Source organism: Schistocerca gregaria, chromosome 1 (assembly GCF_023897955.1).
Source record: "Schistocerca gregaria isolate iqSchGreg1 chromosome 1, iqSchGreg1.2, whole genome shotgun sequence".
NCBI lineage: Eukaryota > Metazoa > Arthropoda > Insecta > Orthoptera > Acrididae > Schistocerca > Schistocerca gregaria.
The window spans coordinates 640,622,788-640,637,442 of NC_064920.1; the positions used below are offsets into that span (position 1 = coordinate 640,622,788).

The 14,655-nt window shown below is 43.3% G+C and overlaps 1 protein-coding gene across 3 annotated transcripts in view; it reads right to left on the minus strand.

Moving 5' to 3' along the window:
- Positions 1-13,290, minus strand: part of LOC126360538 (retinoid-inducible serine carboxypeptidase-like) — a 162,201-nt gene extending 148,911 nt beyond the window's left edge. For all 3 annotated transcript variants that reach the window (XM_050007721.1, XM_050007720.1, XM_050007719.1), the window contains exon 1: positions 13,190-13,290. In XM_050007721.1, coding sequence (XP_049863678.1) covers positions 13,190-13,247 — 58 coding nt within the window. In that variant the 5' untranslated portion in view covers positions 13,248-13,290. The remainder of the gene's footprint in view (positions 1-13,189) is intronic.
- Positions 13,291-14,655: the final 1,365 nt, after the last annotated feature.

The following is a 14,655-nucleotide window of genomic DNA, read 5'->3' on the forward strand; positions in this document are numbered from 1 at the left end:
ATTTTCTTTTTAGGGCAACTACGTGTAAACAAACACAGCTGATTCAACCATACTTTGATCACGCATTTCAGTTGTGCACAGTTTTTCAATCAAGAGGTTCACACTTTCATTTTCAAATTGAATCGTGTGCCACAGGCCCTTGAAATTGTCATATTCTTTGCCTAGTGTGGAGAGCGAAAACAATTACTTCGCGTCTGTTCACACGCGGTCTGAGCCCATAATCTGTTAAGATTGTTTACTTAAAACAGTTCAAATTTCTACGTGTTCAGATAGATAGTGAATTGTCATGGAAAGTCCACGTTCAGGATCTTGTTCAAAGATTTAATGCTGCCATTTTTACTATACGAACGGTATCTTCAGTAACCGATCGTTCGAGACGAAAATTAGTTTACTTTGCTTATTTTCATTCGCTTATGTCGTATGGTATTATATTTTGGGTTAACTCTTCCCATTCGAAAAGGATATTTTTGGCTCAGAAACGGGTGGTTTGGGGAATAAGTGGTGTAAGTTCGCGAACCTCTTGTCGACCCCTGTTCACTAGCGTGGTATTTTGACATTGGTCCATATATTCTTTACTGTCGTTTCTTGTTAACAATATCAGCTTATTTCCAAGAATAAGCAGCTTGCGCTCAGTTAATACTCGGCAGAAATCCAACCCACTTTTGGATGAGACTTCCTTAACTCTTGTGCAGAAAGGTGTGCAGTATACTGCTGCATCCATTTTCAGTAAGCTACCACAAGAATTCAAAAATCTAAGCAGTAATCCACACGCTTTCAAATTGAAACTGAAGAGTTTCTTCATGGGTATCTCATGTTCTGTCGAGGAAAAATGGTTCAAATGGCTCTGAGCACTATGGGACTTAACTTCTGAGGTCATCAGTCCGCTAGAACTTAGAACTACTTAAACCTTACTAACCTAAGGACATCACACACATCCATGCCCGAAGCAGGATTCGAACCTGCGACCATAGCGGTCGCGCGGTTCCAGACTGTAACGCTTAGAACCGCTCGGCGTTTCCTCACATCTGGTCTGGAGGTCGCACTACCAGATGTGAGAAAACGCAGATCAGCAACTCGTAAGTAATTACTTTTTTTTACAAAAAATAGCGAAGTCAACTGTTTGATAATCTATAACTAACAAAACTGTATCATTATAGATCCCACTGATGATGCCTTAGAACTGGAGAAGGCGAAACATGTATGGGATAAATAAAGTAACTAGCAGCAGAAAAAGGGAGTTTCATTTACAAAACGAGTATTTATATGCTTGCTGCGGAGGATGGCCACACAAACAAACTTATTATTGCTTTACTTTGTTTCAAAGTCTACACCGTAATACCATCTGCTATCTAAGTCCATGTCCGAGCCGTCTGATTGTAAATTTAGGATGACAAGTTCAAGGCATCTTCTCCTCCCTATCAAAGTGTTATTTCTGTAACTTTTTTACGTGCCGCACACAGTATGCCCACGCTAAAGGGGGATACCATCTATTGGTTCAAGCACAAGCGTTTCAGTGTCTATTACCTTGAATGTTTTTTTTTTTCCCACATAGCTTGTAACCTGGGCTCAGACTAATTCTATCAGGCTATATTGACAGTGATATGTGCGTAAAAGCAAAACTGTGTGACCTCATTCACGTGTAAGAAAGTCAAATTTGTACATTCGGAAGCGTGACTTTTATAAATTAACGAGCTGCAGGAATTCAGCACGAGTCTAGCTTATATGGTCCGGAATACTTTTATTTTTCAGGCTGAGCATAATATCCATTTACTGGTGCTCGAACTTGTCTTTTCTGTGTAACAGCTGAGTGATAACTTGCACAGTAATTACAATGACCGACTTCAAAGCAAGGTACGGCAAGAATTGTGCATTGAACCACTTCTTGCAATGACAGCGCTCATTTCCGAATGGCAGTCACTACTGTTTTTCTTACACCTACATATAAGTTTACTCTCAGAAACCAAATCAGAAGAAGAGCCAACATGCAGATAAGTATCCCAGGATTTTTTCCTATGGGAACTTTAAAACAGCCAGTACCATCGCTCACTTTCCAACAGGTATTCGTGGAGTGATTCTGATTCACCTATGTTTCATCAAGGTAATACACGTAGAACTACCGGCTCCTCTTGTATCGTGTAGCTTTATAAGGGGTCGTGCTGCTTCTATGTCACTTCCTTGAATTGAAAACTCTCTCATTACCATATTTAAAACCACTATCTTTTAAAATTCTTTACATTGACGAAGCGCCACCTTTGAATCCAATTTGCTCAGGCATGATTGTAACAACCGTGCCCTTCTTAGATACATTTCAAAAAATACCGTTCTGAAAACCATCTGTGTTACAGGTTTCTTGCGATTTCGATGCTTTCCAGGCGACACGAAAACAAATTCTCTTGCTGTTTCTACAGCTCTGACACTTTTGCTTACTACAAAGCAGGCAGTCAGTGCTAGCTGGACAACGCAACGTGAGACACGTCTGCGACCATTCTCGCCACAGACGACGTGGGTCGAGTTAATGTGACTCTCCACAAATGCGTATGCGATGTTTTGTTCATTAATTCGTTTCACAGTGGCTTTTATCCGTCCGCAAAAGACATGACGCTCCATGGGTCGCACCGGAAACCGACTGTTTAGAGATGCGGCCTTTGTTTCGTACGTTTCACACGATTGCGCAATGTGCTTATCACTGACGTGTGTACCCTCGAGGAACGGAGATCGAGCCCTACCACCACTGCAGCATACCAGTATGGACATTAAAGATAAGAATTTGGTCGTAAATGTAGCGAGGTGTGGCAAAATAAATGTATGTCACAGACGAAACAACTCTCCTCTAGTTCCCTTCACGTTCCCGTCACCAAGCCTCTTTCTTGGACATTAGCGTGTTGGTGTGGCTGTAAAGCTGACTCACTGCACGTCTAGGGCCATAAGCAGCGATAACACACGTCCATGCTTCAGCATCAGTGCACAATCTCGCACTCCTGGGAGTAGGGGGCACTGTCAGACTTGTCGAACAGAACCTCGTACGGCCAGATACGCACACAGACTGCGGAACATTTGTAAATCAATGTGTAGCTTGCCAGGGAAATAAAATCACAACACTCAGTGTATCAGGGCAGTGTTAGGCACATTTCTTCCGCCAGATCAGCTTTTTGGATGTGTGAGTGCTGACATCGTAGCCTACTCACAGCATTGGAAGGCTACCATTATTACCTCACAGTGGTAGACAGGTTCACCAGGTGGCCTAGGCTTTTCCATCGAAAGATGTCACGGCAGGAAATATATATATATATATATATATATATATATATATATATATATATATATATATATACACACTCCTGGAAATTGAAATTAGAACACCGTGAATTCATTGTCCCAGGAAGGGGAAACTTTATTGACACATTCCTGGGGTCAGATACATCACATGATCACACTGACAGAACCACAAGCACATAGACACAGGCAACAGAGCATGCACAATGTCGGCACTAGTACAGTGTATATCCACCTTTTGCAGCAATGCAGGCTGCTATTCTCCCATGGAGACGATCGTAGAGATGCTGGATGTAGTCCTGTGGAACGACTTGCCATGCCATTTCCACCTGGCGCCTCAGTTGGACCAGCGTTCGTGCTGGACGTGCAGACCGCGTGAGACGACACTTCATCCAGTCCCAAACATGCTCAATGGGGGACAGATCCGGAGATCTTGCTGGACAGGGTAGTTGACTTACACCTTCTAGAGCACGTTGGGTGGCACGGGATACATGTGGACGTGCATTGTCCTGTTGGAACAGTAAGTTCCCTTGCCGGTCTAGGAATGGTAGAACCATGGGTTCGATGACGGTTTGGATGTACCGTGCACTATTCAATGTCCCGTCGACGATCACCAGAGGTGTACGGCCAGTGTAGGAGATCGCTCTCCACACCATGATTCCGGGTGTTGGCCCTGTGTGCCTCGGTCGTATGCAGACCTGATTATGGCGCTCACCTGCACGGCGCCAAACACGCATACGACCATCATTGGCACCAAGGCAGAAGCGACTCTCATCGCTGAAGACGACACGTCTCCATTCGTCCCTCCATTCACGCCTGTCGCGACACCACTGGAGGCGGGCTGCACGATGTTGGGGCGTGAGCGGAAGACGGCCTAACGTTGTGCGGGACCGTAGCCCAGCTTCATGGAGACGATTGCGAATGGTCCTCGCCGGTACCCCAGGAGCAACAGTGTCCCTAATTTGCTGGGAAGTGGCGGTGCGGTCCCCTACGGCACTGCGTAGGATCCTACGGTCTTGGCGTGCATCCGTGCGTCGCTGCGGTCCGGTCCCAGGTCGACGGGCACGTGCACCTTCCGCCGACCACTGGTGACAACATCGATGTACTGTGGAGACCTCACGCCCCACGTGTTGAGCAATTCGGCGGTACGTCCACCCGGCCTCCCGCATGCCCACTATACGCCCTCGCTCAAAGTCCGTCAACTGCACATACGGTTCACGTCCACGCTGTCGCGGCATGAAACCAGTGTTAAAGACTGCGATGGAGCTCCGTATGCCACGGCAAACTGGCTGACACTGACGGTGGCGGTGCACAAATGCTGCGCAGCTAGCGCCATTTGACGGCCAACACCGCGGTTCCTGGTGTGTCCGCTGTGCCGTGCGTGTGATCATTGCTTGTACAGCCCTCTCGCAGTGTCCGGAGCAAGTATGGTGTGTCTGACACACCGGTGTCAATGTGTTCTTTTTTCCATTTCCAGGAGTGTATATATATATATATATATATATATATATATATATATATATATATATATATATATATATATATATCGGGTGAGTCACCTAACGTTACCACTGGATATATTTCGTAAATCACGTCAAATACTGACGAACCGGTTCCACAGACCGAACGTGAGGAGAGGGGCTAGTGTAATTGTTTAATACAAACCATACAAAAACGCACGGAAGTATGTTTTTTAACACAAACCTACGTTTTTTTAATGGAACCACGTTAGTTTTGTTAGCACATCTGAACATATAAACAAATACGTAATCAGTGGCGTTTGTTGCATTGTAAAATGTTAATTACATCCGGAGATATTGTAACCTAAAGTTGACGCTTGAAACCTCCGACGTTCAGTTGCGTGTTGTAACAAACACGGGCCACGGTCGGCGAGCAGCATCTGCAGGGACATGTTTACGATGACGACCGTGTTTACGAGTGTGGCTGTAGTGCACTGTTGTGGTTTGGTCTAGCTGTCGCAGTGTCCGCATGTAGCGCTTGCTGCTATTGTTATTCTGCATTCGTCTCCGCGAGCAGACCAACTGTAGTACACCGTGTTACCAGACGTCTGTGATAGTGTAGTGTTGTAGGAACTGTGACCATGGTGTATTCGAACTCTGAAAAGCCGGAGATGATACTCATCTATGGCGAGTGTCGACGAAATGCAGCTGAAGCCTGCAGGGTGTATGCAAACGGTACCCGGACAGAGAGCATCCAACGTGCCGCACATTGCAAAACATCTACCGCCAACTGTATGCAACAGGTAAGGTCGTAGCACGCAAACGGGTCCGTAACAGGCCCGTCACAGGAGAAACGGGTGCAGTTGGTGTATTAGCTGCTGTTGCCATGAACCCACACATGAGTACACGGGACATTGCGAGAGCCGGTGGACTGAGTCAAAGTAGTGTCATGCGCATACTGCATCGTCACCGCTTTCACCCGTTTCATGTGTCGCTACATCAGCAATTACATGGTGATGACTTTAATCATCGAGTGCAATTCTGTCAATGGGTATTAACAGAGAATGCGTTGCAGTTCTACCTGTTTACCGAGGAAGCGGTTTTCACAAACCATAGGGCAGTGAATCTACAGAACATGCATTACTGGTCCGTGAACAATCCTCGCTGGCTCAGACAGGTAGAGCGACAGCGACCGTGGACTGTAAATTTATGTTGCGGAATCATTGGCGACCACCTCATTGGTCCTCACTTCATTGCAGGGGCCCAAACAGCTGCAACATACATCGCGTTTCTACAGAATGATCTGCCAACGTTGCACGAAAATGTCCCACTGGAAACGCGTCGACGTATGTCGTATCAGCATGATGGTGCACCTGCACATTCCACAATTAACACTAGGCTGACCCTTGACAGGATATTCGACGGGCGTTTCATAGGACGTGGAGGACGCATAAATTGGCCAGCCCGTTCTCCTGGTCTTACACCTCTAGACTTCTTTCTGTGGGGTACGTGAAAGGAGAATGTGTACCGTGATGTGCCTACAACCCCAGAGGATATGAAACAACTTACTGTGGCAGCCTGCGGCGACATTACACCAGATGTACTGCGGCGTGTACGACATTCATTACGCCAGAGATTGCAATTGTTTGTAGCAAATGATGGCCACCACATTAAACATCTATTGGCCTCACATGTCGGGACACACTCTATTCCACTCCGTAATTGAAAACGGAAACCAGATGTGTACGTGTACCTCACCCCTCATGGTAATGTACATATGTGTCAGTGAAATAGACCAATAAAAAGGTGTTAGCATGTGGACGTAATGTGCTGTTCCAGTCTCTTCTGTACCTAAGGTCCATCACCGTTCCCTTTGGATCCCTACGTAATTCGGTGCTCTCCGATACACACGATCGAACAGCGGAGGAGTGGTACTCAAGCGTCAACTTTAGGTTACAATATCTCCGGATGTAATTAACATTTTACAATGCAACAAACGGCACTGATTACGTATTTGTTTATATGTTCAGATGTGCTAACAAAACTAACGGGGTTCCGTTTAAAAAACGTAGGTTTGTGTTAAAAACATACTTCCGTGCATTTTTTTATGGTTTGTATTAAACAATTACACTAGCCCCTCTCCTCACGTTCGGTCTGTGGAATCGATAATCGATTCGTCAGTATTTGATGTGGTTTACGAAATATATCCAGCGGTAATGTTAGGTGAGGTGACTCGCCATATATATATATATATATATATATATATATATATATATATATAGCTGGATTGCCCAGACTGGGGTCCCGCTGAAAACTACCATTGATCAGGGACGGCAATTTGAAGCCTACATCTTCATAGGATTGGCCACTTTATTAGATAGAAAGCGCATATGCGCCACTGCATACCACCCTGTATCAGCTGGTATAGTTGAGTGTCTTCATCGGCAGTTAAAAGCAGCCCTGACATGCCAAGCGATGCTGTATGGACAAGGATCCTGCGTGTCTTGCTTTTAGGTCTACGAAAGTTATTTAAGAGAAATCCGAAGAGCACATCACCATAACTGTTAGAAGGTACACCCACCACTCTCGCATTGGATTGGACCAAGCTAGCATTTTGGATGCAACAGGCATTACAATGATCATGGAATGCAAACCAGAGAAGACAAGAATCAACAAACAAAAGGGTTCCTGTACCCAACAAGCACCACAGTGAACCAGGCACTGCGAAACTGAGACCGATTACTACCCCACTCCCTGTTAGGACCAGTGATACATGTGGCGCACCACCCAGTTTCAAGAAAGAAGTAGTAACGAGGATTGGTCGGCGTGTTAATTCAATCGTTAGCACTAAAGAAGGACGCCGTGTAGTTACCCGCTCTGACGTTTTGCGTTCAAAAGTGCACAGTAAAGCATAAACTTTTCGTGCAGCGACAGTTTCAAGCTGGATTGATATAGCTGTTCTTTGGTTTACTTTTCTGTTACTTATTCCATGCTTTACAAATTGCGTGCATTCATATTTGAGTAAACATAAGTTATTATGGAGTATATGTGGGAATATACACTCCTGGAAATGGAAAAAAGAACACATTGACACCGGTGTGTCAGACCCACCATACTTGCTCCGGACACTGCGAGAGGGCTGTACAAGCAATGATCACACGCACGGCACAGCGGACACACCAGGAACCGCGGTGTTGGCCGTCGAATGGCGCTAGCTGCGCAGCATTTGTGCACCGCCGCCGTCAGTGTCAGCCAGTTTGCCGTGGCATACGGAGCTCCATCGCTGTCTTTAACACTGGTAGCATGCTGCGACAGCGTGGACGTGAACCGTATGTGCAGTTGACGGACTTTGAGCGAGGGCGTATAGTGGGCATGCGGGAGGCCGGGTGGACGTACCGCCGAATTGCTCAACACGTGGGGCGTGAGGTTTCCACAGTACATCGATGTTGTCGCCAGTGGTCGGCGGAAGGTGCACGTGCCCGTCGACCTGGGACCGGACCGCAGCGACGCACGTATGCACGCCAAGACCGTAGGATCCTACGCAGTGCCGTAGGGGACCGCACCGCCACTTCCCAGCAAATTAGGGACACTATTGCTCCTGGGGTATCGGCGAGGACCATTCGCAACCGTCTCCATGAAGCTGGGCTACGGTCCCGCACACCGTTAGGCCGTCTTCCGCTCACGCCCCAACATCGTGCAGCCCGCCTCCAGTGGTGTCGCGACAGGCGTGAATGGAGGGATGAATGGAGACGTGTCGTCTTCAGCGATGAGAGTCGCTTCTGCCTTGGTGCCAATGATGGTCGTATGCGTGTTTGGAGCCGTGCAGGTGAGCGCCACAATCAGGACTGCATACGACCGAGGCACACAGGGCCAACACCCGGTATCATGGTGAGGGGAGCGATCTCCTACACTGGCCGTACACCTCTGATGATCGTCGAGGGGACACTGAATAGTGCACGGTACATCCAGACCGCCATCGAACCCATCGTTCTACCATTCCTAGACCGGCAAGGGAACTTGCTGTTCCAACAGGACAATGCACGTCCGCATGTATCCCGTGCCACGCAACGTGCTCTAGAAGGTGTAAGTCAACTACCCTGTCCAGCAAGATCTCCGGATCTGTCCCCCATTGAGCATGTTTGGGACTGGATGAAGCGTCGTCTCACGCGGTCTGCACGTCCAGCACGAACGCTGGTCCAACTGAGGCGCCAGTTGGAAATGGCATGGCCAGCCGTTCCACAGGACTACAGCCAGCATCTCTACGATCGTCTCCATGGGAGAATAGCAGCCTGCATTTGCTGCGAAAGGTGGATATACACTGTACTAGTGCCGACATTGTGCATGCTCTGTTGCCTGTGTCTATGTGCCTGTGGTTCTGTCAGTGTGATTATGTGATGTATCTGACCCCAGGAATGTGTCAATAAAGTTTCCCCTTCCTGGGACAATGAATTCACGGTGTTCTTATTTCAATTTCCAGGAGTGTATAATACATGGAGAATTGCAGCTATAAAGGATCACATTCGACTGGAGAAACATAAAGCGAATGTACTATCTTCAAGTAAAAATAAAACACATATTGTTTACTAAAACACGATAATTTAGGAGATGAAATAATTACTGCAGCAGAATTGTATTTTGCATATCATGCAGTCAAAAAAAAAATCAATCTTTTGCCTCAGCAGACTGCCTTGATAAGTTAGTACAAAAATATTTAATGACTCAAAAACTAGCAGTCAGTGTCACTCAGCTACAAAAAAATAGCACTGTGTTTGATTAAGCAAGTTATTGTACCTCATTCAGTTGATCTCATTCATAATGAACTTCAAAGCTGTTCATTTGATAGCACTACCCCTGACATTAATAACCATAAAAATGGAAAAAAATCCTGTTTTGATTCAATATTTTAGCGAGAGAGGCAAAACTAATCGAAACTGAAAAGCCCAAGAGTGGAGCCTCAGATATGGTGGTCAGTTTTTGTGTACAGGTTTTAAATGATATAAAAGTTTACATTATGTGAAGAAAGCAAGGGATTTGGACAGAGCAATGCTAACATTAATTTTGGAGAACAAGACAGACTAATAGCATATACAATAAACTAAAACTAGAAGTTGGAGCTAATATAGAAGCAATTGGATGCGCTGTTCATATATTACATAATCCATTACAAAGAGCTGCTAACCAATTATTTTGTGACATTGATCAAATAATTCAAAAACTATGTAATTATATTGCTACATACACTGTGGGGATGGAAAGATTAAAAGATGTCTCTGAGCTTCTTAGTGCAGAATATACAACTCTGCTTCCATGTTCCAAAACGAGATTAATGTAATTGGTACCATCTACTGAATGTATTGTACAGTTAATTGCTGTTTCAAAATAATTGTTTGGTGGAAGTAAAAACACCCAAAATTTTACATGATTTTTTCAGAAGTCGTCTCAGTGATGTCTATATTTGGTTCCTTCATAACCAATGAAGCATTTTTCACTTCAAGGTATTAAAAATTGAAGGAAGAAAAAATTCAACTGTATAAGTTTTAAATGTTGTTACATAGACTGAGAAGATAGCAATCGAAAACCTGAAATTTCATTTTTTACCTTCCCAAATGTTAAGTAAGTGCCAAGAAAATGGAATAATTAGCAAAAATTAAAAAAACTGAAGTCTTTCATGAAGAAGTAGCAAAATTTTTTGAAGCAATGACTAACTGTTTGAAACACTGGGCAACACCATTACAATGATTGACTTAAGAAAAAAATACTACAGTGAAAAGACATAGAAAAATCGTCAGAATATATGAAAACAAAAATATTAATATAAATGATACATTTTTATTTAAAGACATTACCATACTAAAAACTATTCTAACCTGTAAATTAGTCTCTAGATAAGACAAATCAACTTTCGAGAAATAGTTGTATTTTACTAATTTGAAACAAAATTTCTTGAGCAACATAAAGATTTATATTGCATGTGTGGGTATCTTTCTTCCACACAATGCCACAAAGGAAACACAGAAAGAAAATTTTCTTTGCTGGAAATACAGTAGATGTATGAGGGAAACAAACTTTCATTTGACGCCATTGAAAGTATTTCCTGTACTAGAGAAATTGTGATTTTGATAGTTCCAAAATGCATGATTATTTATCAAAAATATAAGGCTCTATTAAAATGGCCATGTCAAACGCAAAGTACAGAGAAAAGTGTTAAAAGTTCAGTTTTATTTCTGTGATATTGTAGTTAAATTATACGATATATGAGATGACTTTGTGCTTATTGTTTTTCTCCCTAAAATCGTATGTACCTTATAGAGACACAAATATTGTTGACACATATGTTCATATATGCATATGTGTACATTTTGTTGTATTTTCCGTTTTTGTTTTTAATGTAGGTATTTTACGTTACAATTTGAGAAGCGTTTTTTCATTGTGTCCCTGTTTGGCGGTTGAGAAATTGGGATTACCCCAGAGGGACACCTAAGAAATCTGGCATCCCTAATTCCATCATAACACTTAGTACACCCTGATCACAACCTCAGTTAAAAATCTGAGGTATATGAATGAAAAAAGTGATAACATTTCACATGGGAACAAATTTATTTTGTTCTGTCTTTGAGCTCCCACTGCTATGAGTGTGAATCCTGAATTCTTCCTGGTCATGCTGACAATTTTTCATGAATTTGTTTGCCGGCCAGGGTGACCGAGAGGTTCTAGGCGCTACAGTCTGGAACCGCGTGACCGCTATTTCGCAGGTTCGAATCCTGCCTCTGGCATGGATGTGTGATGTTCTTAGGTTAGTTAGGTTTAAGTAGTTCTAAGTTCTAGGGGACTGATGGCCTCAGAAGTTAAATCCCAAAGTGCTCAGAGCCATTTGAACCATTTTTTTTTTAAAAAAAACTTGTTTGTAAAAACATAGACAGTGGCAATTAAAGTGTCCTGTGGTGCCTCTCTTGCTCCACATCGGCCCGTTTGACGCCCTACCGCCTTAAACAATAAACTGTTGATACATGAGAAAAACTCTGTGGCGAGTTGAACATGTCTTCCTTGAAAAAATCGTCATTAAAGAGAAGTCAATACCAGCAATAGTAAACATGAGAGAGAATAGAAAATGATGCCCATCTTCATTAACCAAATCAAAGTATTTTAACGATAGTCATTAACAGGAATGGACAAGACATCATCTTGGAGCAAGAGAGCGCAGCTACCAGTGCGACACACTCAGAACTGATGATTCACCCCTGGCCTTCAGTCAAGTACACGGCGCGGTTTGCTGCCTTCAAGCTCTCCTTTGCAGTTTGAAAAGGTATGAGCCAGTATAACAGTTGTCAATCAGAGATCTGCATCTCAAATATTCACCAAACGTTTTCCAAGCAGTGTCCATATGCAAGAGCATGCCCAGTGATGGGCAGAGGAGGGCAACTCCCCATGCCCTCTAGAGAAAAAAAAGTCTTTGTAAGCTGAAACTCTATCAGCCTCACCACCCAGAGAGACTTATTGCTTCTGTGCCACAGTGAAGAAAGCGAATTTACGATGGACTTGGGGAAGACTACACAGAAAAAGATAGTTCTGTCTCACATGTGTTATTTTTAAATACCTTTATAGTTTTAACTTGAATCGTCCTCATAGGAGGTCGCCTGTCGAGTAGGATTAGCATCAATTGCTACAATATGTTACTTGCTGACTGGAGAAAATACTATTTGTGACAAAAACACAAGCTGAATCTCTATAGTTGACAATATAACGTAACATGGAGCAAATACCGTAAACCGAGAGGTCGGTGTGAGGATATATTTCAGATGATGGAATCTATAAACGGTGCGTACAACTGAGGAATTTCTTCCGATGACAGTTCAGTTTCATCACTTTTGCAGATCATTTATTGCATATTTCTTTTTCCTCTTGAATTTCTGTCTCAGCTTATAGTAACTGATTTTGCAGGTAAGCATGGCTTAGTGCCTGGAAGTGATTCACTTTCTCGAGATGTTTTCATTTAATGGCTTGCTTGCGATCGAAAATAGGTTTCTCGGTAAAAATAATCTGACATCTACAGGTAATATGTCAGTAATTATAATCTCGTTTAAGTTGTCTATTCCTTCTAGTTATCAGTTATTACTCCAGACACATCCTGTAGTATGAGGGATTTTGTCACAAGAATGTTGCTTGAGAACCATGATCAAATAAATGCATACGTAAATATTCTTCAAAGGCGACAATAATACATTTTTAGCGCACTGGAACTGCTAACGTCATCTTGAGGTAACAGAACCAGTACTTCTTGTGAATTTTTCCTTAATTACTTCTCCACGTCTAGAGACTGGCTACCGTTAAATTTCCAGCACTAGCAGAATTTTTCTTGGGTTTTCTAGCGCTGATCTGTGCGTAAAAACATGTTGGTAATTAAAATTCCCACATAGAAAGGTGCTCCAATTTGTGAGCGAGACTGCATTCAAACTTACCAGAACAGGCTGCCATGAATAGCAGCACCAGCAGGCTAACCACGCTGGGAAAAGACATGATGCTCTCTCTAACGACTGGCGGTCTCTATCAGTAGCTCCTGTTTATATCTGCTGTGCTCTCCTCTCAATTTGTCTCTGTTATCGTAACGAAATCTTGCCGCTTACTGAGTGCTACCTTTTGGGCCACTCTTATTAATCTGTGTGCCCGTTATTGATTGACGCTCACAAGTGGCGTCTCAAGTGGCCTTCCGTTAAGCATTATATAATTCAAATGGATCTTGCATTGATATCTTTGTAAGTCTAAAAAGAAAGTCCAGTTTCTCAAGCTGGACGGCAACAACAACTGAATGTGAAAAGTAGTTTATTGGTCTCGGTAAACGAAGTGTACCCATGATATTACACTTAAGACTTGAACATATTACTAACGTACATTTATAACAACATATGTGATGACATTAAAATAGCGTCCAGAAAGAAGTGTTTGATACCTTTCACAGTAGTCCTATTATTAACTGTAATTCTGGAAGAAGAAATATCAAAATATTTGCTTAAAGATTACGGTAAGAATGACATTGACCTCAGAGTAAAGTATAGAAAAAGAAAAAATAAATGAGGCGTCCAGAAGGAAATTGTGGTAAATCCACTTTTTCTCTAAAATGATCTGTTATCACCATTGTCTTTTCGATACTCCCCTCTATCGATTACACCCCTAAAACACACAGAAAACAGCTTGAGTCTGCAATAAAATGTACCAAAATCATAGCCTAAAGGAGCAAAAGACAGTGCAAACTTGCAAAACCAACCTGATTGAATCCATTTGCATGATGAAGAAGCAGAATTTGGTGTATCCTCACAGACGCAAAACTTGTTTTGTACAAGTTGCTTGTTTTGCTCTCCCAGTTTATTACTTCATGAATGTCAATGTTGAGCCTATGTGTCGCAGTTTTGTCAAGTTGGCTCTATTGCACACAAGAGTGACATAAAAAACAGTAGCATTTCAGTAGTTATGCAGGGTTTGTACAATAACAGGTAAACATTCGGACACACCTCTCTTCCAGTGATAAGATAATGCTGTAACTAATAAGCAGTATATAAACAAAGCGGGTTCTGGCCCTGATAGAAATATTATCTCAAGGTCACAAATAAGCATTTCCAGTGTTAGTTGAGGCAAGTGGGTAAGCTTCCAACACGCCCACTTGCAGGCCTGCACACACACTTGCATGTGGTACATTCAAGGTTACCCCCTACCCTCCCATCCACCATGCCTGCCTACACACCTGAGGCACTGCCAAATCTGGCCCCAAACCCGTTGTTACCAGTTCAGTCCACTGATAAGACCTCCAGCAGCCCTGCCCACGGATTCGTACGTGGTACAGTCAAGGTAATCCCCGACTGCTCTCCCCAGATCAAAAAGAATCATCCTCTGTCTCCTCTTCTTCATCCTGTAAACTAGAGCAGTGTGATAT